We start from the raw sequence: 24,533 nt of genomic DNA, 5'->3' as shown, positions 1-24,533 counted from the left end.
AGATATCCGGAATGTTCATTAAGTGGGCCACTGATTTCACGATGGGCCTCTCCAGATGAAATTTAGAATATCTCGCACGTGCCAGTCTTCTTAAGCATGTAAGTCTTGCAGATGACAGCTGCCAATTACCATCACGAGCTCATGAAAAACCAACAAGCAACGGTCTCTGGCTCCGCCTTTTTTGGCCCTTTTCATTCTACATGTATTTTTACCGCTCCTCCGCCTCAGTAGGGGAAATTCGTGGACACTGTTCCTCTCATATAAAAACCCGTATCTCCTGCAATTCTTCTTCTTTTCCTCTCCCTATCTGTTTCCTTTTCATGGCGATTTGAAGACAGCGGCAGAAAATTAGGGCTTTCTTTCTCCGAAGAATCTGCCCTAAGAACTGCAGAAATCTACAGAAATGCAATCGTTCGACGCTCTCGACGCGTTCCTGGTCGCGGCGAGCAGAGCTTGTTGCAGTTCTTTCGCCATCTTCATCCAGATCCAGGTAATCCACCTCTCGTATCCGATTTCATGTGATTGATTACGTCTCTTGAGGTTGGGTACGAACTTCTATTATCTTTGGCGATTTCCCCGTAGAATTCTGTTTTCGATATACTCCGGTTTCCGACTTTATGTAGAATGCCGGCATTTTAGATGAGATGTAGTCGGTTGTACTGGGTGGTTGTTTCGTAATTTACTTCCACTGGATGTTCGAAGTAGGACAGATCTACGCTTTTTGTAATGCGGCAGCTACAGAAAAGATCGTGCCTTTTTAGAGTGATTCGCTTTGAAGGAAGAGATTTTGAGGATTTAATTGAATAGAAGAACCGTTGAAAACAATCTTTCCTGTTGAGAATGTTTTTGTTTCTTTTGAAAAGTTGTGGTGGCGACAGAAGGAAATTTGCTTTTGGGCTCGTGGGACCTGCAGTATTCCATACATATGGGATCATGGTTAGGTGATCAAAACCATCAATCTGATGGGCTGTAACATGGTCGGGGGATTCCTGGAAAATACTCAGACGGGTAGATCCCAGCTTGCTGATAGTTGGAGACTGTTTTTGACTGAATGTGGCTGGTCGCTGTATTTCCACCATAACTGTATTTAGAGGCCATCAGTCAAAGGTTTATGGTGGTCTCTGAAGATTTCAAGGCATCTATGCTCGGCCATTTGAATCAATGGTGTGGATCACTGGACCGTGCTCGCACATGCACGGAATCCTGCAGGTCAGCAGACACTGTGTTCACTTACCAGCAGGACCTTGTAATTCCTTTTCAAGGCTTTTATCTGTTGCAGCTGCGAGTACTTGCGAGAGGTTCAGTTTTCTATGCGGTTGGGAGCCTAGAGCTCTTGGTGCTGCATCCCTCTCTTTGTGGATGCAAGTGTGATGAAGGAAAATCGTTTCTTAGGTTTGAAGTGGTGATTAAATTCTAGTTCTTTTCCATTTCCTCTGGCTTACGAAGTTTGATAGGTTGGAACAGATTGAGTTTCAGTTTAGTTGATTTACATTTGCCCACAGCTTCTCTCGTGTGATGTGGTACACATCATATTTCAATACAGCCCTTTATGAAACTCCTTTGGTTCTTGCATAATTCACGCAAGTACAGTCCCAAATGTCTAAAGATTTGTCATCTTTATTAATGGATTAGATTGATAGAAAGGAAAAAAGGTGATCTTTGTGGTTAATCTATGCAAACTCTCTTGTTCTGGTCCCAATAAGCAGTTTGTGTTGTATAGTAGATCCGCAAATCTTTTACAAATCACACACACACATTTATTTCATACCAAATGATAGGACTGCAAGCATTGATGATCTTTCTATATGAGATGTTAAATGACTTCCTTCATTGCCTTCTTCTTCTTCTTCTTCTTTTCTTCACCGCCCCGCCTTGTCTACATGTTCTTCCACTACCTTTATTATGTGCCAATTTGATCTCATTGTACACTTTTTGCTGCCGAGGTAGCTTTTATTTTTAAGCTCTATGAGACTATGCAGTAGGTATTCTTTGGATTTTAATTTTTTCCCTTTTCTTTTCTTTGGCTCACAAGTTGTAAGCAGTAGATAGATGGAGTGCTTTTATATTTTGTATTTCATCTAACTGAATTTCTGTTATATTGCATATTTTGGATAACTGAAGCTATTGTTTGTTTTTCCAGGGATGTGTGATCTGTTTAACCCTTGCCCTTGGATGGTGTTGTGCTGCTTATGTAAGGTATTCCATTTTGGACATCTAAAGCATGTAAAATATTGTGAAGTTGTTGCTTTGATGAGAAAGGTAATAAGGTATCAGTATGTTGTTTTGATAGTTCTTGTTTTCTCACAGGAGTAGAGTGATTAGACGGATAAAGAATAATATTAAATGTGGTAATAGTTTTGGATTTCTCTGTCAAGACATCAATGACCTTGAGCACTCTGCCCAGATGAAGTTGCCAAGGGTTTCAGTTGTTATGCCTCTAAAGGGGTTTGGGGAACACAACTTACAGAACTGGAGAAGTCAGGTCAGAATGCTTGTCTAGTAAGAAGCATTTTAAGTTTTTAATTAAAGGGTTCTTTTACTAGCGTGGTTTTGAGAAAAGAAATTGATAGTTGGTTCTCTCTCTTAATATATAAAAAGAGGATGTAGCGCAGGCACACACCCAGATACATACATACATACATACATACATACATATATACATACATACATACATACATACATACATACATACATATATACATACATACATACATACGTACATACATACATACATATATATATATATATATGCCTTAATTAAAATGTAAAATACCAAATTATAAGTTTCAATGAAAGTTTAAGGCATCTAATTTGCAGAAATTAAAATGTCCAGATATCATAGGGGATATTGTGATGGATTATAGACTAGAAAAGCAACTAAAAGTGGAAATTTTATTTTCTAAAGCAGGAGCCTTGCATTTTATTCGAAGCATATACCTGTGTGTGCATGCTGATTCGTGATTCTAGCAGGCCAAACCAAGGGAAAAGTTGTGAGGGGACACCCCCCTTGATTATGTATGGGGCCTGCAGTGCTGTGTATGTGGAATTGGCCCGTTCAGCCCCTTCGTCTGCCCTGGATGAAGGGGCATGCGAAAAATCAGGCCATTCTGCACATCAGATGGGCCCTAGTGAAATCAAGGGTGTGTTTTTCCCAATTGTTTACCTTGGTGTGGTCCACCTGAGTCATGAATCAGTCTGAGTTTTGGGCCCTGGCCTTAACATGATGTGAATGTGACACATCTGATTGCCTATTTGGTGTTCATGAGTCTCACCTGCGCTACAGTTCTTAGGAGAGCAGGACTGTATTATGTATGTACACATCTATATATATCAGCCTTGCTTGCAGGATGTCATCATCATTATACATCACAATCATTGTGGTCATTATTTTGAAACTGGACCAGAAGTTTGGAGGAGGGTCCACTAATATATGACTCACATCTGTATAAATATGGACTGTTAGAAGAAAAAGACCAAGAGTCTATGTTAAACTTACACCTGTGACCACTTGATGAGCATGCCTACCTAATTCTTGGGATGGGGGACCAACTTGATGAATGACTGGATCTCATACGTGTCATGTTGATATATGCCACACAATCATCTTATATCCCTGGCAGGTCTAGCATACCTTTGTGTGCATGTTTGGTATTGGTGTCTCTTCATATGCACTCACATGGGCCTGTTTACTAGTTATTGTCATTATTATTTTGCAATTTGAGACTTTTGTCCTGCATAAGTATTGTTGATGTCTTTCACAAGAAGAAGTACTTTTAATCATATCTCATAAGATGTTGCATCGTAGTTTTTAGCAAATGTTTTTGCATGTCTCAGTTCCTTTCAGTTTCAGTTTCAGTTTCAGTTTACGAATTCATGAATGCAGATCACATCTCTTTATGGTGGGCCTTTGGAATTCTTATTTGTAGTTGAAAGTACGGAAGATCCAGCTTACCATGCTGTATCTCTACTGATTAAAGAATATGAGGTAAATAATCTCTTTCCCATCTAACTCATCTATCATGACATTTAAGGTTAGGTAAGCAAGCATTTACTGCAATATATCTTTCCTGGCATGTGCTACAATTGCAAGCATCTAGGCAGTTTTGAATTATACCTACTATTATTTTTTTATTGTGATTCATAACTGATGTCAGATTTAGGCATTGTGATCAATGTTTGGGGCTTTGTGCACTTTCTAGTCTCCACAGTAGTGAAGCACTTGCCAGTCATAAATTTTGGCTACAGTTTCCATTCTACACAGCTTAGTTCAGCTGCCTTTTTGGTTATCGACTATTTTTTAAAATATTTTCTTCACTCGATGTCTTTGTTTATAATTTGCAGGATAGTGTTGATGCGAAGATTCTTATAGCTGGCTTATCAACAACATGCAGTCAGAAAATTCACAATCAGTTAGTATGTAAATTGTATAGCATTCATACCTTTTCTTCTCTTAAAAAATCAGTTAGTATGCAAGTTGTAAACTGTTCTTACCTTTTCTTCTCTTGAAAAATTCAATATATTTTCTTTTGATATATGATTTCTGCAGATTTTCATGGGGAATTTTCTCAATGTAAGAAAATTTGTTTTCTTTTCTGAAAATAAGGCCACGGTTCCTCCCTTCCTCTCTCATTTGATCAGAATTAGAACTTCTTTTTTTATGGGTAAATATTGTTCATTGAAAAGGAAACTAGAAATGTAACAAGCTTACAGCCTATGCCTTCAAATGACAGCAGGCTATAGCTGCAATACCACTAAAAATACAATCAAAATTCCCCAAAAGTGCACTGCATACCCAAACAAGTATGTTGCCCAAACATTCTTCCCGAGGGACACCTAGTGCCCATACGCTATGCTCCCCCGACAAGGATGCATACCACCAGTCAGTCACCCTGCAATATTCCTTCCCAAGCTGCAAAATCATGGCCCTAGAAACACCTCTAAATTGACAGTTGCTCTTGTGCACTCTATAAGGTGTTCACTAATCTTGCTAACAATTAGATAATTTGGGGATTGTTCCCTAAACAAGTTCTCCCATTTCTATCAATCCATATCCCCAAATAACGGCAAAAAGGCTCCTTTCAACAGATACCTTCCATTGCTTCCCAAGCACCCACTGACCAGCTTCCAAATAATTTCAGGATGGATCCTGGAAACACCCAGTTCATTTCAAACTTGCTAAGCACTGCTGCTTAAATTTCCTTCACTAAACTGCAATGAATGATAAGGCGGTGCGCTGAATCTTCCGCTGGACAACACATAATACACCTGTTAGGGAGGGTCCATCCCTTCTGCTCTAGCTGATCTATTGCCAGAATTTTACCTAAACAGGCCAGCCATGCGAAAGCTCAGCCGGACTTAAATCCCATAAATTACCAACCTGGAAAGGTAATATGCATGAGGAGTCACGAATAAGATTTGCCAATGACCTCACTGTAAAGACCACATTGCCTTCGAGGCTCCAGATTCTTCTACCCTCCCACCACAGGGGGATGAATGCCATTTCCAACATGCCCATCAGCTTAACAAATCTGCTGATCTCTTCATCTTCGAGGTTGTGCCGGAATAGGGGACACCTCAGTTTCTCACCAACTTTCGAAAACATATGAATAACCGAACCCTCTTGTTTGAAGCTTTCTCAAACAAGTCATGGAAAATCATGCTCATCAGGCTGTCAGAGTTAGAGCTTTTACTGTGTAAATTAATGAGGATGAGCATTCAAGCAGGTTAATAATACAGCTAACAGGTTCAGAATAGAAAATGGTGCAACTTAATGGAATGTATTCAGCAGATCACTGAAAGGAAGTTGTATATGGCTATAGGCAATTGTAGCTGCTGGATCATGAAAGGATTACTTCTATTGTGATTTTACCTTCATGGTTATCACTGCGATGTGGTTGGGGATGGTGAAAAGATTTCCTTGGGGAATTTTATTAATATAAAAAGATGAATTGTTTTCCAAAAACGGATCCTTGGCCTCTCTCTCTCTCTCTCTCTCTCTCTCTCTCTCTCTCTCATTTGAACAGAATTAGAACTTTTACACCCACTGGCCCTTCATGTTAAACACAGGAACGAATATATGCACGGCCCTCCATAGGTTTATAATAAACAAATTTAGCACATCGTATTCCGGTTGTAGTTGTCTCCATGGTTATCACTGTTATGTGGTTTTGGAAGGTGAAAAGATCCTCTGTATCTATCCTGCTTCTTGATGTTGCTGTTCGGGAAGCTGATCAATGCTTAGCAAATCTGTACAGGTTGGCGTGGAGAGGATGCATAAAGACAGCAAGTACGTTTTGTTTCTTGATGATGATGTTAGGCTGCATCCTGGGTCAATTGGAGCCCTTACTGCAGAGATGGTGAAGAATCCTGAGGTCCATTCTGAATTTTTCTTGTCTATGTCTATGAGAAAATCTTTGAGTCCAGATTTTTTGTGTTTGTATCTAAATATAGATGCACATTATGTGAACTAAATGATTTCCCCTACAATGGCTTATGTTTGTTGGCAATGCTGTGCAGATATTTATTCAAACTGGATACCCTCTCGATTTGCCTTCTGGAAGCTTAGGAAGTTACTGCATTTATGAATATCATATGGTATGATGCCATTGATAACTTCCCATACATGTTCTTGTATTATTGTTTGTAGCTTTATTTTGGACATGTAATTGGTGTGCTTTATCCGGTGTTTTAAATAGCGGTAGTGTGATGCGTAGCGCTCAGTCCTCTATAGCATGTATTGCAAGCTACATGATACTTATATTTTTAATTTTAAAATAGGACAAATATAATAAATAGTGGAAAAAAGGAAAAAATATAAAAATGCCTAAAAGATTATTCATTTTATCACTTATAAGCATGTTCAAACAAGTTATTAGTTATCATTTATCAAAAGCCAATCCACATATATAAGCCAAATCAAATAATTATCACATCAACAACTTTCTTAGCAAACCACTTAATTAATAATGTCTAATTGAAACCACAAGTCACAATTATGAAAAGAAATAAAAATCTCATAGGTTAAAAGTATCAAGTGCAATACAAGTATCTCATTCCTCAACATTAGATACAAAGAAAACATAAAAAAAATAATAATAAAATAAAATAGTAAAAAAATACATTGTAGCTTACGCTACGGACGCTACACGTTACGTAGATGTAGCATACGCTACGACCCTTGTAGCGTACACTACAGGGGATTTACGCTATTTAGGACGTTACATAGCGCTGCAGTCACGCTACGCTATGGGCGCTATTTGAAACACTGGTTTTATCATTTTATTTCATGTGTATCTGTTGAACTTCCATTTATCATCCATAAAATTGTCAGAATCTGTGAACCGTACCAAAACTTGTAGAAGATTGATGGTGAATGAAATGATATTATATCTGTTTGGTGAACCATAATTTACTTGGAGAACTAAAACAGACTTAATAATCACCTAGAAAAAAAGCTACATGCCAGTCATCCAATATTCTGTTGTTATCCAATTTGCAGTCATGCTTTTGTTATTCTATCAAATTCTGGAGTAACATGTAAAAAGCCTGAGGTATATAACTGTAAACAAATGTGTTATACTAGTTGGTCTTAGCCTTTCAGACCATGCAATAAAATGTTGGAGATATTGAACTGTACTGTTCAAATATAACGATCAACATGTTGCATTTATGACTCAACCTGGATCAAGGATCCCTTTACTATCCTCCAAAAGGGTTGGATCCTTGATGAACACCACTGCAACAACATTTTGCAAAAAATGAAACAAGAAAACCATAAAATTTATGTGCATAAATCACAAAATATGAGAGGTATACCAATGAAGGGGTAAATAAGAGAAGAATAACTGAAAGAACAACGGATCTCTAAGAACTTCATACTCCTTAATTTTTCCAATTGTGAAAGAAAACCAGAACCCTCCAATGTCCAATAAGCCCCTTCTTTTATCCTTAACCGTGTTTTCAATAAATAAATAAAAATCCTCAACTTCTGTTAAGAATAATAAAAGCCACATCATTTCTTCGAATCCTAGACTAAAATGGCATACCGCAAATTTTCTTTAGTAGGGAGGAGGCCAAGAAAACCTTGCAAATTTTCTCCTTTCCATGGTGATAATGTCTTCAATGGTTTGACAACCACGACATGGCTATCAAATCCTGTTTTAGGAGCCGAAACTTCTGCAAACTATTTACTACAACTTATTTTTGTATCATTCTCCCCCCTTCAGGGAGTCGGGATCTATTAAATTATAATTCATGTCTCAGAATGCCATTTCTAATGTCAAGCTCTCTAGTCTCAATCTTAGGCATCTATTGGCTTGAGTCATGTATGAAGACCATTAGTGAACTCTTTGCAAAATTTTTAATTTGATCTTCTGTGACATGATGAAATATATTGAGATAGCTATATCTTCACTAGGTAGAAATTGTTTGTATCGTTATAAACTAGATCCTACCTTGTTACTCTGAGAGTGGGGATGACTGTTCAAATTCTCAATGGCATTCTTATAACTAATGAATGTATTCCCTCTAGGTAGGAATTGAAGGATAGGGCATCTTTTTTAAGACTGACATGGAGAGGTGTACACAAAAATAGGGGGTGGAGATTTTCTAACTATGAGTTTTTTCTTTAGTATTGTAAGAAGGTTGGTAATTCTCCCGCTCTACTCAAATATTCTCGTGGGTGTACTCTCGTCCATTTGTTTGTAATTCGGATGTTGAGATTTCATTGACTCGATAACCGGGTTGCACCTTTTTGATATCAGAGTGGGTGATCGTTGGGGAACTACCAACTCTACATCATCTCCTAGTGGCTTTGAAGGGGGTGACAGAAGAAGAGTTTGTGTAAGTAATCCAATTGATCCACACACTCATAGAGCGGGTAGATCAACTCACGTATGCGGTAGGCAATCTCATGAATCAAGTGGGGGAGCTTCAATGTGGAGGGAATCCAGAGATTGAAGTTGGAACACGTGGACACGTAGGGGAAGGTTCCCACCAAGATCTTAGCTAACAACGGGTGGCTTTGGCTTAAGAAGACAATAAGGATCAAATCCTTTGATTGTTAGAATGTGATAAAGTACTCGGAATTGAAGTAGAAATTCTGGGTGGAAATGACGAAGAGATCCATGGAGAAAAGTTGATATCAGAAGTGATCGATTCATTAACGTTGGACCTACACTAGAACCCACCAATAGGTCAATTGATGGATCCACTGACAGTGGCAATCACATTAATAGACATGCAAATAGGTCTCATTAGTCAAATTGAAGCACCTTTGCAAAAGATGAGTGTGGCATGAAAAATGGGATAAATGTTTCAGGATCTACAAAGAACTTTAAAGTTATAACAAACAAGTCGGCACGGACAAAAGTGCAAATGAAAGAGACATCATCTACAGTGGACTCTAACAAAGGCTGTGCGAAGTCGACGTGTAGTGTTGCATCATCAACTTCCATTAAAAAAGAAAAAGATTTGTTGTAGAGATATTTCAAGTTCAAAGGTTGAGATTGGTTTCCTACTTGAGGACGAGTTTTTTTTTTTAAAACTGAGGAGAACTAATGTAGGCCCATGACCTACCACATGCCCAACACGTGCTGATCTTGGATTGTTTATGTATATATTTGGAGCCTAAATATCAAGATTTGCAATTTACCATTTGTGAAAAATATGGGGGTTGATTTAAAAATGTGATTGAAAATATAAGGAGATGTGATTGAAGATATATTGGCTAATTTGAAGATGTGATTGGATATTTGGGAATATTTTCTAAATCTATTATTATTATTATTAGGCTTTTACCATCTTAGGTAGATTAGATTGATTTGAAATCAATCTCTTAGTTGGGGGCAATGTTTTAAATATCGACGGAATCAGCCGATATATCCCACGATATATCTTGTATCCCACTTGTGTGATACAAAACGCACAGGAAGTGTCGATATATCCCACATGTTCGATCCCCTTTTTTTGTTGAAATTATGTTAATTTGTGTCAAATGGTTATAAATCCATTGGTTCTTCATGTTTTGCATGAAAAATCATGAAGTCAGAACTTTGATTTCGATATCCATTGGTTCTTCATGTTTTCCATTTTTTTTTTCAAAAAATTCCTTCAATTAGTTGTCAATTGAGACTAATTTTGAAGTATTTGATGAAATGATAACCACATACATTCTAATTTCAGAATTTGAGTGTAGGAAGTCGATTTGGGAAAAATTGGTGAAAATTCAAAATTTCCCCAATTTCTCCCAAATTGCTTGCAATGTTGCACTCCAAACATGAAATCAAGCTTGCATGAGGGCTGCTCTACTGATTTCTTTAGTCCTTGTCAATTTTTGAAAAATAAAAATCAATTTTAATTAAAAATTAATAAAATAATTTTTTTCTCGAAAATTTCCTTCAACCAGCTGTCAATTGGGACTAATTTTGAAGTATTTAGGAGTGTTTGATGAAATGATCATCACATACACTCTAAATGTTATGCATTCAATTTGAATATGGTTGCATTAGTTCAGTCAAACAACGCATAAATTAGGACCCTATACAAAGGAAACCTATTATGTGTACCTCGTCTTTGATATGTTATGATTAAAAGTGTGTATTAAGGTCTTTTCTAACAATCCTTGGCGTTTCATTGAAAAATTCAACCATGTTTTCCAAAAAGTGCGACAAATTCCCCAATACAAACGATATATCCTATGTAATAACCGATACATATCTGTATCCCAAGGATGCAATACGTAACGTGATACCGATATTTTGAACGTTGGTTGAGGGGGTTGTCATTGAAGATTCATTTACGGGTCTATAAAAGTGAGAGTTGGGGGGATGTTGATATCAATAACATTATCTCCTTCTCTACTCAAATATTCTAGTGGGTGTACTGTCCATTTCTTTGTGATCTAGTGTCGAGATCTCATTGACTTGATAATCAAGTCGCACCATTTTGGTATCAGAGCAGGTGATCGTTGGGGAACTGTTGACTCTACATTATCTATCTCTAATGTATTCTAAAGGGGTGACAAAAGAAGAGTCTGTGCGAGTAATCCAATCGATCCACACGCACTCACAGAGCTGGTAGATCAACTCACGCATGTGGTAGGCAATCTCACTAGTCAAGTGGGAGGGCTCCAGCGTAGAAGAAATCCAGGGATTGAAGTTGGAGTATGTGGACACGTGGGGAAAGGTTTCGACTAAGATCCTAGCCAACAATGGGCGGCTCTAGCTTATGAAGATACCAATGATTGAATTCTTTGATTTTTGGAACGCGACAAAGTACCCAGAATTGAAGTAGAAATTTTGGGTGGAAATGAAACGACAGAAATGCATGGAATCAAACGAAAAGTCAGCATATGCAGTAATCGTTGCTTGGACGTTGGACTTGGACCTACACTTGAGTTCATCAATGGATCAATTGATGGATCCACTAATAGTGGTAGTCACATTAATAGACATTCCAATTATGAGTTTATCAAAGTATGAGTTTTTTCCAGCGTAGAAGAAATCCAGGGATTGAAGTTGGAGTATGCGGACACATGGGGAAAGGTTCCGACTAAGATCCTAACCAACAATGGGCGGCTCTAGCTTATGAAGATACCAATGATTGAATTCTTTGGTTTTTGGAACGCGACAAAGCACCCCGAATTGAAGTAGAAATTTTGGGTGGAAACGAAACGACAAAGAGATGCATGGAATCAAAGGAAAAGTCAGCATATGAAGTAATCGTTGCTTGGACGTTGGACTTGGACCTACACTTGAGTTCATCAATGGATCAATTGATGGATCCACTAATAGTGGCAGTCACATTAATAGACATTCCAAAATTATGAGTTTATCAAAGTATGAGTTTTTTCTAGGTATTGTAAGTAGTTTAATATCAATAAAGTATTTCTCCCCCTCTTTTCAAATATTCTTGTGGGTGTACTCTTGTCCATTTATTTGTAATTTGAGTGTCGAGATCTCATTGACTTGATAACCGAGTTACACCATTTAAATCTTCAATTGCATCAGTCGACTACCTCCATGTTCATGCAACAAGAAAATTTCCGCCCATTTCTTATATCTTTTCAAGGTTTTTGTGCTTTCCAAGCAATCTTGGTGATTTTATTGAGTCTTGGGAGGTGGTCCGTCTAAAGCCTGGGGAAAAAAATTGTTGGCATAATCTTTTATTTGCGCTATGTTTGTAGACATTGAAAGAGAGGAAATTTTGCATCTTTAAGAGCAGAGAAGCTCCATTGCCATAGTGGCAGCAAGAGTCAAAAAGTACTGTCATCAAATGGACGCTTAGGTGTTAAATCTTGGAAGAGTTGTGTTTCTGATCTTTTTGGTGAATTGGTTGGTGGTAGGAATAGTGAACCAGGGGCAAGTGGCTCCATGCTTGGTGGAAGTCCTCTCCATTGGGGTGGTGGAAGCTAAGTTTCGACAGTTCCTCCCATGGTAACCCTAGCCCCAGTGGAATTGGTGGCAAGGAGTGGTGTAACTTGATCTCTTTGTTTAGGGAATTCGCTCCCTCTTGGTGTATCTTTTTCTTGCTCCTTTAAGAGGATTCTTGTCATTCTCAAAATAGAAAAAAAAAAAAAAAACTAATAACAATAATAAGAAATCCGAGGTTCCTCTAATACAGATCTTGTCATTTATCCAAGCAAGCAGAGATGCTAATTGAGAGGCTAATGCACAGGCTAAATCGGGGGTGCGCATTGGGGCCCGGTCTTGTGATTGTTGACTATAGACCACCATAGCTGCTCGTGCCGGGTTTTGCTGTTAGTGAGTCCCTGTTAGTTTGTTTTGCTGTTCGACCTTGGTGGGCTGTAAGTGCTGGAGTATGCTTGGCCGTTAAAGCTTTACTAGACAATGTTATTTCTTTATTTCTTGCTTGTTAATAAATTCAGTTATCCTTCAAAAAAAAAAAAAAACCCAAGGTTCTTCTGCTTCTTCTTCAATGTGCATGATTTCTCTTTCTCATTCTGCTTATGCATAGTTATTTAGACTTTTCCAAAAAGAAAACAGATTGGATTCTCAACCCATCATACCCATAACATTAAAATGCGTATTGCTTTTCACATATCAGAGTAACTTGTACGATTCATTTATAATTTTCTTTTCCAGTTATGTATTTAACGGAAAAAAAGTAACAACTTTTTCAGCCTTGTTCAATGGGATTTGCTACTGGTGGAAGAACATTTTTTTTGTGGGGAGGTTGCATGATGGTAAGGCAATCTCTATTCCCTTTGCATGCTATATCTGTAAGGAGTTAAAGTGAAGTTAGTGTTCTTATTGATTTAGTATAATATTCTCAGATGCATGCGGATGATTTCAGAAATGACCTTTATGGTGTGGTCAGTGGACTACGAGATGGTGGATATTCTGATGACATGACCCTTGCGGCAATTGCTGGTAGTAAATTTTGTCAATTTGTTTTTATGCAAGTTGTATTCATGATCGTCATGTTTACTTTTTTACCTTATTTCAATAGGTTGATGCATAGATCTGTCTTATAAAGTCTGTACTACATAAACCTATTTCTATTCTTGGTTCCCATCTTCCATGTGGTTATACGCAACTGGTAAACATGGAATTCTTGATATATGGGCCTGATCAATGCTTCAAGTTCTGTCAGTCTCAATGAGTAGTTGTCAACAGGTTTCAGTATTTTCTATTACTTTATTCCTGCTAAAATCTTGATTAAACAATGTTAGCAGTGTGCAATTTATATAGGAAATAGTTACCGGTATGTTGAAGAATTGATTTCTCCCGTGGGTCCATTTTGATTATAAAGGAGTTTTAGAGTCATGAATATTTTCTTTTCTTGAAACATGTAAGTGTTGTTTTATCCATACCATATATTGATAGTATATTCTGAAATTTAAAATTCAGAAAAGAAAATTAAATTAACATATTTGTACCAAATTAGAAAAAAAAATTTCACAGTATGCCTGGTTGTACCAATCAAAGGCCAAAGAAAACAGTATGTCGTGTATTATGATGTTTGCAGAGAATGATAAGCATGGGAACTCATGCATCAAATGTGGGAATAGAATTCATAGGGGTTTGAGTTGGAGAGTAGTACTATATTGGCAAATTATAATGCCTAGATCATCTTCTAATTGTCTCTATCAGATCTCCCTGCTAGGGCAACTATTTTCTCAGACATTGTTGAAGTAATTCAATTAAAGTTATGCATTTTCTCTTGATTGCTGTTTATGGTTAATTAGGTGCATGACCCTGGGTGCATCTCTTGCTCTAGGATTTGGAGTTTCTCTAAGTTCTATGGCTGAGCATAGCCCTTGGCTACATACTTTAATTTTCCCTTTTGTAACTAGAGTGACCGGATTTGAACAAATTTGGATTTTGGAAGCCATCTCACTTTTGATCTCCACCCTCCATCGTATCATCGGTTGCCACAAATCCTCTGCTCCAATAAACACTGAACCTAAAATGGTCAAGCTATATGTCCTTGGGGGGGGGGGGGGGTGTTAATAGGACTATGCCAAATTTAAAATAAATACAGTGGAAATAAAAAAAGAGAGATAGCCAAATAAATAAATCAATACACAATGCTGAATGCAATTTCAAAATATTGATTGTTCTAAGGACAACCATGCACCATAAAAATGGCAAGGCAACCTTACTAGAACAAATAGAGAAATTGAAGCTCAAACTAATAAAGAGAAAGCAAGAGATAAATTGCAGAAATATAAATCTAAACTATTACAACATTCCCGACTGAGCTTGAAATAAAATGATTACAACATTCACATCCACATATACATCCCACAAATGAATAATTAAAGATATGAGATATAAACCACACAACCACAAAACACAAGGGATTATAGTGGTTCGCATGTGTGTACACCAACTGTTAATAAACAGCCACACAGCTACTCCACTCCTAATATCCTCCCACAGGGGATATCAGCGTTCACTATCAAAGATAGGTTTTCCAGATTCACCCAAAACCTTCACAATTGTGTCTTTCTCTGTGGGCTTACACAATGAAAAAAACCCCTATTCTGAGTTTTCCTGGCTCTCCTCAAATAACCAATACAATGAGATTTTTCTGACAAATTCTAAAGAAAACCAAATGAAAGTAAATTACATACATGTAAAATACCTGAATTTCTCCTTCGTTGTAGCAGCCTAGAAAAACCAAGTCGGAGTAGAGATTTGAATGTCAAAGTTCAATGTCCAATACTCACTTTATAATGGTTCTAGGTTCTAATAGATTTTAAATTAAACCAAATGGGGCTAGCTCTAATTGATTTTGATTCTAGAAAAAGGAAAAATGAAACTTCCTCTTTTTCAGATCAGATTGGAATACAAGAAACAAAATCAATTTTAAAAGCTAAAGAAAGAGAATATTAAACATGCACACTTAGCTTAAATGGAGCACAGACTTATCTCTCAGAAGGCCGAATTAAATTAGCTTGAATTTCATATTTTATTATGAGATTCGTGCTCTATTTATAGGTGAGCAAATCACGTCTTCGACTGGTCTAAAGATCTCTACGACTGGTTGTAGAACCAACAAATATTTGAAAATTTAGGCGCGATAAGATCTGGCGGTTTCACGACTGGTTGTAGGTAGTTTACGACTGGTCATAGGTTGCTCACGACTAGTCGAAGCTAGCCGAATTTCAACACTGTACTTTGAGTCGTAGGACTACGACTGGTCGAAGAAATAGTCGACACTGTTCATACGACTAGTCGAACAGTCCCTAAGACTAGTCGAAGCCTAACAGAAAATTTTTGAATTTTGCAACAAACTTACGACTGATCCAGGAAATTCTTAGACAGGTCGAAGTAGTGCTAGGACTAGTCGAACAAAGTCCAGGACTAGTCTTAGAATAGACTAAACTCACTTATATAAAACATATGAATTATATATCCAAAATGGCCTACTCTAAAGGTCAACCTAAGGTCAGTCATACCTCAATAGTGAAGTAAGGACATTGAAACTTAGAGACGAGTGACCTTTGAAAGTAATGAAGCTTGAAGTCTTGATGTAGGTCAAACTTGAAAGCTTCTTGAGATCTTGAGGTTGAACTTGAAAGCTTCTTGAGATCTTGCATTATCCTTATCTTGAATTCAGTCGAACAATCTCACTTTCTCGAGTCTTAACTTGTGAACAACACTTGTCAATCAAAGCTGATCTTGAGTAGAGCTTTGTTCTTCACATATGCAAGCTTCATAACAGTGTCTTTGGCACCACAAATTTGACAACAAAAAGGGACTATAAACTATAGCACTTACAAAACCCCTAGTTGGAGGCGGTGGGATGCAAACATGTCCATGAGCAGCAACAATAGGCTGAAGAACTCAACTATTTTATGTCCTGAAACATCTAGGAATATTGGGATTCCGAAGCAGGAGCAACACTCTAATCAGAAGATCTGTTCTACTATAGTTGTACCTCTTTTTACACTAGTCTGATGTCTATGCCTTCAGCAAAGGAATATTGGACAGCTATCATGATCTACAATAGTTTAGAAATGATTTTGAAATCTCAATCAGCACAAAAAGTGAAATATTGCTGTTCAAAATGTTGAAATGTCTTCTAATCATTGCCTCATTTCCACTGTGGATTAGTTCAAATCACCCTGACTGAAAATTGACTGGCCAATTCCTGCTAGTATGTTCATGCTCAAGTACTTACAGTTTCATGAGAATCACATTTGGACGATAAGAGAAAGGATGAGTATTCAAACCTGTTGTTGGATTGCCGCATGATTTGCATGCCTGACAGATTTCTCTTGTTACAAATTGGGCTCTGTCGATGAACTTGTTCTCTTATCAATGTAGAACTTATTGTTTAAAATTTCAGTACTGAGTACTGTTGCAGTTTTTAGCTAATTTGATAAAGTATGAACCATCTAAGGAATATAAAACAGTGGATTTGCTGGATTCGATTGGTATGGAGTTAGTTGGCATTAAACAACCCAAGCGGGTCTTTACCTGTGGTGGGCGTATTGATGACTGGTCAATAACATGATGTAATTGTACATATTGTTAGCCAATACTTCAAACTATGATAAGAAACTGAAACTTATTGTGTTGACCTTTATTGATTTGTTTCTTTTACCGCTGTCAGAGGCTGGGCCCGGAGTTATTTTTGGCCTGGATTTTGAACCCGATGGGTTGGGCCTGCCAGGCTCACCTTGTTCAATTTTTTTTATTTTGCTTGGCCTGGCCTTGCACATCGACAGCTCTAGTTTCCTTTTTCTAATTCAATTTCATTGACATCATTCTGAGTGTCTCCCACTCCCAGATTTAAGCAATGCTAAATTGATGGGGACATTACCGCGCATACGCGCACGCACACTAGAAGGAGGACCCCACCATCAATCTAGATTGATGACAACGTCCAGGGAGGGCCTCCTAGTTAGGAGACAGTTTTGATTCAAAAGAGTGAGCCCGACAATCAAGAAAAGCCCACCATGGGATCTCATGATCGTGGCCCACTAGTCGGATTGATTTCATATTTTAGGTTTTGCTTATTGTTATTATTTAGAACATCATGAATGCTTTAGATTTCTTTGTTTGATTTTATTTTAGTTTACTTCATCGCCAAGTAATAGGTTGCGCACATGGCGCGAGTTTTGGGGTATAAGGTTTTTCTATAAATAGGCACCCCTTGCAGTTCTTTTGATTCATTGAAGATTAATAAAAATTCTGTGTTTTCCTACTCTCTGAGTTGTGGAGACTAATTGGGTGTGAAGTCCTCCCCTCATCGAAGGGTTAACTATTGTGGTGCGAAGCCACATCTATCCCGATTCGCCCCCATCCATCGCCATCTCTACTACCCATCTTCTACCATCCCTTCTTTTCATCTCACTCCATCATCTACACTTCAAATCAATCATCTATTGCAGCAATTCTCCTCCCCACATTAGAATTTTAGAATCTGGCCCTACAGGAGGGCTGAAACTTTGACGGAGCACCACGCACAAACCGTACATCGGATCGAACTGAGATTTGGCGGTTTTGGAGTCCAAGTCTGGCCGACCAGGGACAAGGTGGCCTTTTTCTGAGTAGTGGGCCCCACACATGTGCGGTCGGGATCACATGCACGCGCGTCTAAGCCATTGTTGTTGTCCACGTGTGCGGTACTTCTCTGGTTCGTCTCTCTCCTCTCTTTCTCTCCACTTTTACCCAAAATCCCTAAACCTAACCCTAAATCACTCAAATCTCCAATTTTATGCCCATTTTCTTACCCTAGGGTTCCCCGAATTGGAATTTTTGAATCCCTTGGATTAGGGACTGATTACTATGCATGTGTAGATGATTATTTCTTATCTTTGAGTATCGTTTGGTTCATAATTTTTATTGATCCAGCCCTATCATGTGTGGGCCTGGACCCGCATAGATTCCCCTTAATTGAATGTTTGGACTTTTATGTGGGATATGGAATTTGTGTAATTGTTTCTAAACTAACGTGATCTTAAGCCTGAAATCTCGCATATCATATTTAAATTTCATGTCCTGCATTACAAATGTTACACATTGTTATCAGATGATGCACAATCACCCATTAGGATATGTTTGAAACAAGAACTTGCTGCTACCTAGTCTTATGCCTGTCATTCCATTTCCATATAAGGATGCCTCCTTGAGCCATCAGGTGTAGATGTTCCGTAATAAAATTCTAGGTGCCATTGAAAGATTCTCACTTCATACTGTTTTCTTCCAAATTATGAAAACCAAAAATAAATTTCCAGTGTTTTCTTCTAATTTTCTGTTGTCCCTTTTAGAACATGGGAAAATATAGTGTGGGCACGATTCTGAGTCCAACATCCATAAACTGAACTGTGTACAAGACTGGACCTTCAGTAAGGTGGACCAGTCGTCAATCGATGATTCATAGCTAAAACATCACAGCGACCACAAGGTCCTATTTCTAAGCCTTGAGCAATAAGGCCTTGCCCATTGGATGTGGACCATTACTTCTAGTTACCTTTTCTTTTTAGTGTTTGTTGGTGCAAGTTTGTCAAGTCGGTGTGCTTCTTGACAAGTGTAAATTTTCATTGTTCTCGTATTCCCTCCCATGATTTTGATGAACCATTACCCTGATGCTACTTTCATATTTCTATAATTGGTCGTCAAAATTTACAATCCAGCTTCAATATTTGGTATTTGTTCAAATGATGCTTGACATAATTCATAATTGCTGATGATCTGTGCTTTCATATTTTGTTAAATGGTGATCAGAATTTACAATTCAGCTTCAATGCGATATTTGTTCTAGTGATGCTTGATACAACTCATAATTGCTGATTTTCTGTTTACAGGAGCACATAAGAGGCTCATCTCTTCGCCTCCAGTCGCTATCTTTCCCCACCCTCTTGCAAGTGACCTTAGTTTCCCGAGGTGTGTAATGTTCACAATCTCACGTTCAGATTTCTTCCTTACAAAATTATCACCTCGTTTTTCTTCTTCTTCTTCTTCTTCTTCTTGTTATGCAGGTACTGGAATTACCTGAGGAAGCAAACATTTGTTCTAGAATCATATATATCGAAAGTTAACTGGATGATGAACCGCGCTTTATTCTCTTCACACTGTTATCTATCATGGGGATTTGTTGCCCCGTATTTTATGGCATTGATTCATGTTACAGCAGCGCTAAGAGCAAGATTTAACAATTTACCGTTCACGGAAACAGGCTTTACCTGTAGTGGTGAGCACTCTATTTACCCAAGAAACACTAATATTTCACACCCCCCTTCATGGGGAAACATGGCATGTGTATAAGTTCTGGATCGATTGTGGATGGGACATGACCCAGAAAACTCGCTAGTCAGATGATCCTAAGCATTTTGACTGGAGTGTTGTGTGCGCGCGCGCTCGTGTGTGCGGAAAATGTTATAAAATGGCTAACCAACGATTCAAATTCAGCTCATGAAATCCTCCGTTCAAGCAGTTAGGATCATTTGACTGAGGTAATGGCCATCCATGCTGATACCAGCTGAATGAGCACTCTGGATTCTGTATGCATGTGCCACATGTCTCTCTGTGTGTGTGTGGGCATGGGGGATGTGCTGCTTGTGATATTAACTTTCCTCCTACGTAGCCAGTCTCCCTTTCTAGGTAGGTTTGATTCAGTGGAAATACATTGATAGAACAATGTTTATGTTCCCACTGCAAGGTTCATTAAAGGAGAGTTAAACCTTACACAAGACAAATAAAAGAGATGCAAACAAACTTGGAAATGTTATGCTTCAGGAAGAAAAACATAGATTGAGAAAAAGACTACCAGTATCCATCACAATAGCTTTTACTCTACATTTTTTTAAACAATTCTGATTTTTCCTTATAATCCTGATTTTTCCATTGAATTGCTTTTGCTCAGGATTGTTGCTGGCAGGCTGTTTAGCGATATGCACTGTTATAGAACTCTTTTCAATGTGGAATTTGACAAAGGTGGAGATTCAACTGTGCAACCTCTTATCCCCGGAGGGGCCTCCAGTCTCGCTCGGGTCATATAATTGGGGCCTTGTAAGTATCCCTCTTACCTATTATTTGTGAAGGTATCATATGAAGCTCGAAGGAAAGCAAGCAGGCTAGGAGGAAAAACAAATTTCATATTGATCCAAAACTTCTATGATCCTTAGAAGGGTTTCAATGATAGACGTTCAATCCCACGCTACTTTTTGCAGTGTGGTCCACCCTTCATTTTTTTTTTCTACACACTCACGCCGTAGTGGGATTTCACCACCTATGGAAACTCGAACCCTTGAATGGGTGTTGAAACTCCTAAGAGTCTACCACCTGAGCAAGAGTAAAGATACACTCGATAGTTAGATCTGTCTTATTTTTAGCCTCAAGCCTTAAGATTAGCTCGCCAAATAGATGGTCGGTTTGGATGTAACACATACCTCATGATGACACCCACATAACTTGCTGAGGTCAATACACCACCTGTATAGTTGGTGTGTCGATCCAGTAAGTAGTCAGCTATAGAGGATTAGGTGGCTAGCACTGTCTTTTGTTCGACTAACCAATGGTACAAATGGGGCCCAACCTTTCGGTAATATAAACCCCTGATCCAGTGGGTCCCATCATGGGATGGGCATGCCCCAGTACCCCACCCTATCAGATGATAGTAGCCATCTGATGAAAATGGACAATTACAACTGGCAGTCAACATATGTTGGGGTCCCAGGCGGATGGGAATTTTTGGCATATCTCCCATATACCATGGATCCCACTATATGAACGGTTTGTCCAACATGTACACTTACGCTGACCAAATGCTCTAATTAATATTGTATTTGTCCTCTTTACAAGGGGAAAAGGCCACATTGTGGAAAGATTAACCCCTTCCTGCATTCCAAAAGCTGCCGTTCATTGATATTACAGTCATGCGATGTATATGTTCCTTGGTTTGCCCAAGATTGCAAGATATCTTTTTCTATTTTGGTTTGTCTTTTGGACGAGACATGATTTTGGTGCCAATCATTAACATAACTTTTAACTGATAATTGCTTGAGCAGGTCTTTCTTGCCATGCTGGTAGACAATTTCTTGTACCCTGTATCTGCAATTCGTTCACATTTTTCACAGTCTATCAACTGGTCTGGCGTTCGATACCACTTGAGAAATGGAAAGATAAGGAAGGTATGTTGATTGAATCCCTATTACTGCGATGCTTCATCAGATTGTGTTATTTAGTTCCGTCACAGTTAAAAAACTTAACCTCATCATATTTTTCTATTTGCTAAAACTCGTCATTACTAGGAATCAACCTAAACAAACCCCTTCCTTGAATGACAATGTGCCCTCTTTTTTCTTTCTTTTATATATTTATATATATATATTCTTAAATTCCCTTCAAGTGGTTGCTTTGTGCATTTGGGTCATTTTTGGGTTCAATTGTCAGTCAAGGATATTTACGGACAAAGGATCAAAGTATAAAGTAAAGACTGATAGTAGCTATATAAAATCAATCAGTGCATTTGCATATTGATTTGGACTGCTTGGATGGATGGCTGTATTCTTAGAAATATATATATATATATATATATATATATATATATATATATATATATATAGGGAAAAGGTACTATATATAGGGAAAAGGTACTATGCGCTCGATCTCACAAGACTGTCCCATGAGGTCAAGTTGTGTGGGCCCCACCGTGATGTTATATAGGGAAAAGGTACTATGCGCTCGACCTCACAAGACCGTCCCATGAGGTCGAGTTGTGTGGGCCCCACCGTGATGCGTTTCAAACATCTACCCCATCATTCAGATGCACCATTCCATCGTGGGCCTAGGTCCCAAAAATCAAGTCAATCCGTGACTTGTGTGGACCACGCCACATACAGAAGTGGGGAGGGGCCGTGCACCATTAAAACATCCATAATCATTTTTTGGGCCCACCGAGATGTGGTTTGCAAATCCAGCCCATCCATTATGTGTGTCCCACTTGGATGAGGGTTCAGATCAAGTTTCAGCAGCATTCAAAACTCAGGTGGGCCCACCAAGTGCTTTTATATGTTTTTGGCATGTCTTCACATGATTTTAGATGGTATGGCCCACCTGACTTCCGTATACCGCTGATTTTTGGGATATCCCATAATTTAGAGGGGACACATCAAATGCACGGTGTTGATGGTCGACACGCATCATGGTGGGGCCCACACAGCTCGACCTCACGGGAGCTTATCGTGAGGTCGAGCGCATAGTACCTTTTCCCATATATATAAAATTACGTTCAGAAATTCCTAACTGTCCAATTAGTAGCCTGCAATTCCTGCGCATAAATTGCACACCAGGACTGCAGACGGCTGTGTAAACAATCTGACTTGTTATTGATAGTGAGAACCAGATTCATTTTGGAATTGTTATTTTCTCTTCTGAATTTGTCATTTTTTGGGCAGATTGAAAGATGCAAGGAGAACGGTCCGAATTATACTGATTTAGGTGGAAAGCATTTGTATGGAAAGAGAGCAAACCCACAAAAAACATCCCTACTCAGCTCTTTCGCAAGAAGTTTGGCTCAATGGCACCAACCCAAGAAATTCGATGGCTAGGTGGGCTCAAGGAGAAAAGATTTGTGCACCAATTTGCCCTTCTCCTTTGTCCTCTTCCGAGCATGGCTTGGGTATTTTTCTTATTGTTAGCTTCTTTTCTAGGTTTTCATTTAATCATTCTTCCCATTCAATCAATTGATTTTTCTAGGTTCTGATCCATGCTTGGCCAGATTGAGTTTGTAGTGCTACTGTTCTGTAACATTAATGATTGTACATTGACATCTTCATTCGAGACTGAATGTTTGGTTCTTGTTTTCTTTGGCATTTGAATTTTCTGAAATCATTGTAAGATTAACTTTTAATCTGGGTGCAAATAGGTCTGGTTGTGTTGGTCAATGGGGGCCCTGTACCTGACCCATTTAAGAATGGGTCAGAATTTTGGACCCAGACCCAACCCAACCCATTAAAATTTGGTTCGGATGCAGGTCAGGTTCAAGTAAAAAATAACGGACCCATTTATTTAATGGGTTGGGTCTGATATAGGACCTAGACCCAACCCATTTATCACATAGGTCGGGTCTGGTGTAGGACTCAGATCCAACCCATTTATCACATAGGTCAGACTTGGGTCACATCTAAGTTGGATTTGAGTGAGGTATAGAAATTAACCTTTTAGTTTTCACACCAACAATGCTTCGAACGATCCAATTGGTGGTGGTTATTGAGTTTGAGGGTAAAGAATAGAATGACCAGCAGTATTCAACGAGAAAATCAGATGACTAGGGTAGTCCAATTCGTATAACTTTCGATGTAGTTCTCCATCAACAATGGGCTCATGATTTGCATAGTTTGATGGGCTCATGATTTGCATAGTTGAGATCATGACAGTAGTGGATGGGTAACCACATTTTAGGAAAAGGTGACCAACCATTGTTTGTTTACTCCCAAGGAACAAACATTTTTTACATTCGTAACTATCTCTTGAGTTTGGGTCTGTTGGATACACTTTGGTATGATCCAAATGGGACTCATTTAAAAACTGGTTATGTTAGATTGGGTTGATTTTGTGAGGACCTAGACCTGACCATTCAGTAAACCTGCCCGTGGGTTTAAATCTCTCTCTCTCTCTCTCTCCGTTGTAGATGTTTCAGGTAGGTGGTACTGTCCGTTCAATGAAGGCCTTGGTACATATGGTTAGAAAAAGTTCAGAGCCATTTTAATAGCAAAAGTCCCTTGATTGTTGGGACCCACCCATGATGTGGCCTACTTTGAGGTTTCTTCCATGGGGTGCAGTTGATGACTGGTTAATGGCATATACACAACACGGTGGACCTCTCATTCCATCTGAAAGTTTCTACGGAGTGGGCGCTCCCTCCCAAAATGTCATTGTTTCCTTTGGCACGGCCCACCTGAGTTGTGGTTCAAACTAGATTGTGTTATCTAGGCCTAACATGTGGAGGTGCATCGATGGAAGGGTTGCATGGTGCTCACACATCACGGTTGGCCCGACAAAGCTTGATCATATCATAATTACCATACATTCCGACTCTCGTGAATGATCTAA

At 38.6% G+C, this 24,533-nt stretch overlaps 1 protein-coding gene across 2 annotated transcripts; it reads left to right on the top strand.

The window, feature by feature from the left end:
* The first annotated feature begins 260 nt into the window (after positions 1 to 260).
* Positions 261 to 23,286, top strand: LOC131258221 (uncharacterized). Of its 2 annotated transcripts, XM_058259372.1 has the most exons (14): positions 262 to 490; positions 2,141 to 2,196; positions 2,308 to 2,482; positions 3,884 to 3,985; positions 4,342 to 4,413; positions 6,255 to 6,371; positions 6,517 to 6,594; positions 13,142 to 13,204; positions 13,295 to 13,391; positions 19,286 to 19,364; positions 19,460 to 19,671; positions 20,344 to 20,489; positions 21,488 to 21,610; positions 22,877 to 23,286. In XM_058259372.1, the coding sequence occupies exons 1-14, from the start codon at positions 404 to 406 to the stop codon at positions 23,027 to 23,029; spliced, it is 1,560 nt and encodes a 519-aa protein (XP_058115355.1). In that variant the 5' UTR covers positions 262 to 403; the 3' UTR covers positions 23,030 to 23,286. The 2 variants fall into 2 exon arrangements, with proteins under 2 accessions (XP_058115365.1, XP_058115355.1); XM_058259382.1 differs by lacking the exons at positions 6,255 to 6,371; positions 6,517 to 6,594 and having other exon boundaries at positions 261 to 490.
* Positions 23,287 to 24,533: the final 1,247 nt, after the last annotated feature.

This window comes from Magnolia sinica, chromosome 1 (assembly GCF_029962835.1).
Source record: "Magnolia sinica isolate HGM2019 chromosome 1, MsV1, whole genome shotgun sequence".
NCBI classification, from domain to species: domain Eukaryota; kingdom Viridiplantae; phylum Streptophyta; class Magnoliopsida; order Magnoliales; family Magnoliaceae; genus Magnolia; species Magnolia sinica.
This window is presented reverse-complemented; position numbering and strand designations above follow the sequence as displayed.

What these genes read in the sequence shown, in the direction of transcription:
- LOC131258221 (XM_058259372.1), top strand. Translation starts at nt 404, where the DNA reads ATGCAATCGTTCGACGCTCTCGACGCGTTCCTGGTCGCGGCGAGCAGA. An exon ending in TACTGATTAAAGAATATGAG is followed by an intron (nt 3,986 to 4,341) that starts GTAAATAATCTC and finishes TATAATTTGCAG; the next exon opens with GATAGTGTTGATGCGAAGAT. An exon ending in AGATGGTGAAGAATCCTGAG is followed by an intron (nt 6,372 to 6,516) that starts GTCCATTCTGAA and finishes AATGCTGTGCAG; the next exon opens with ATATTTATTCAAACTGGATA.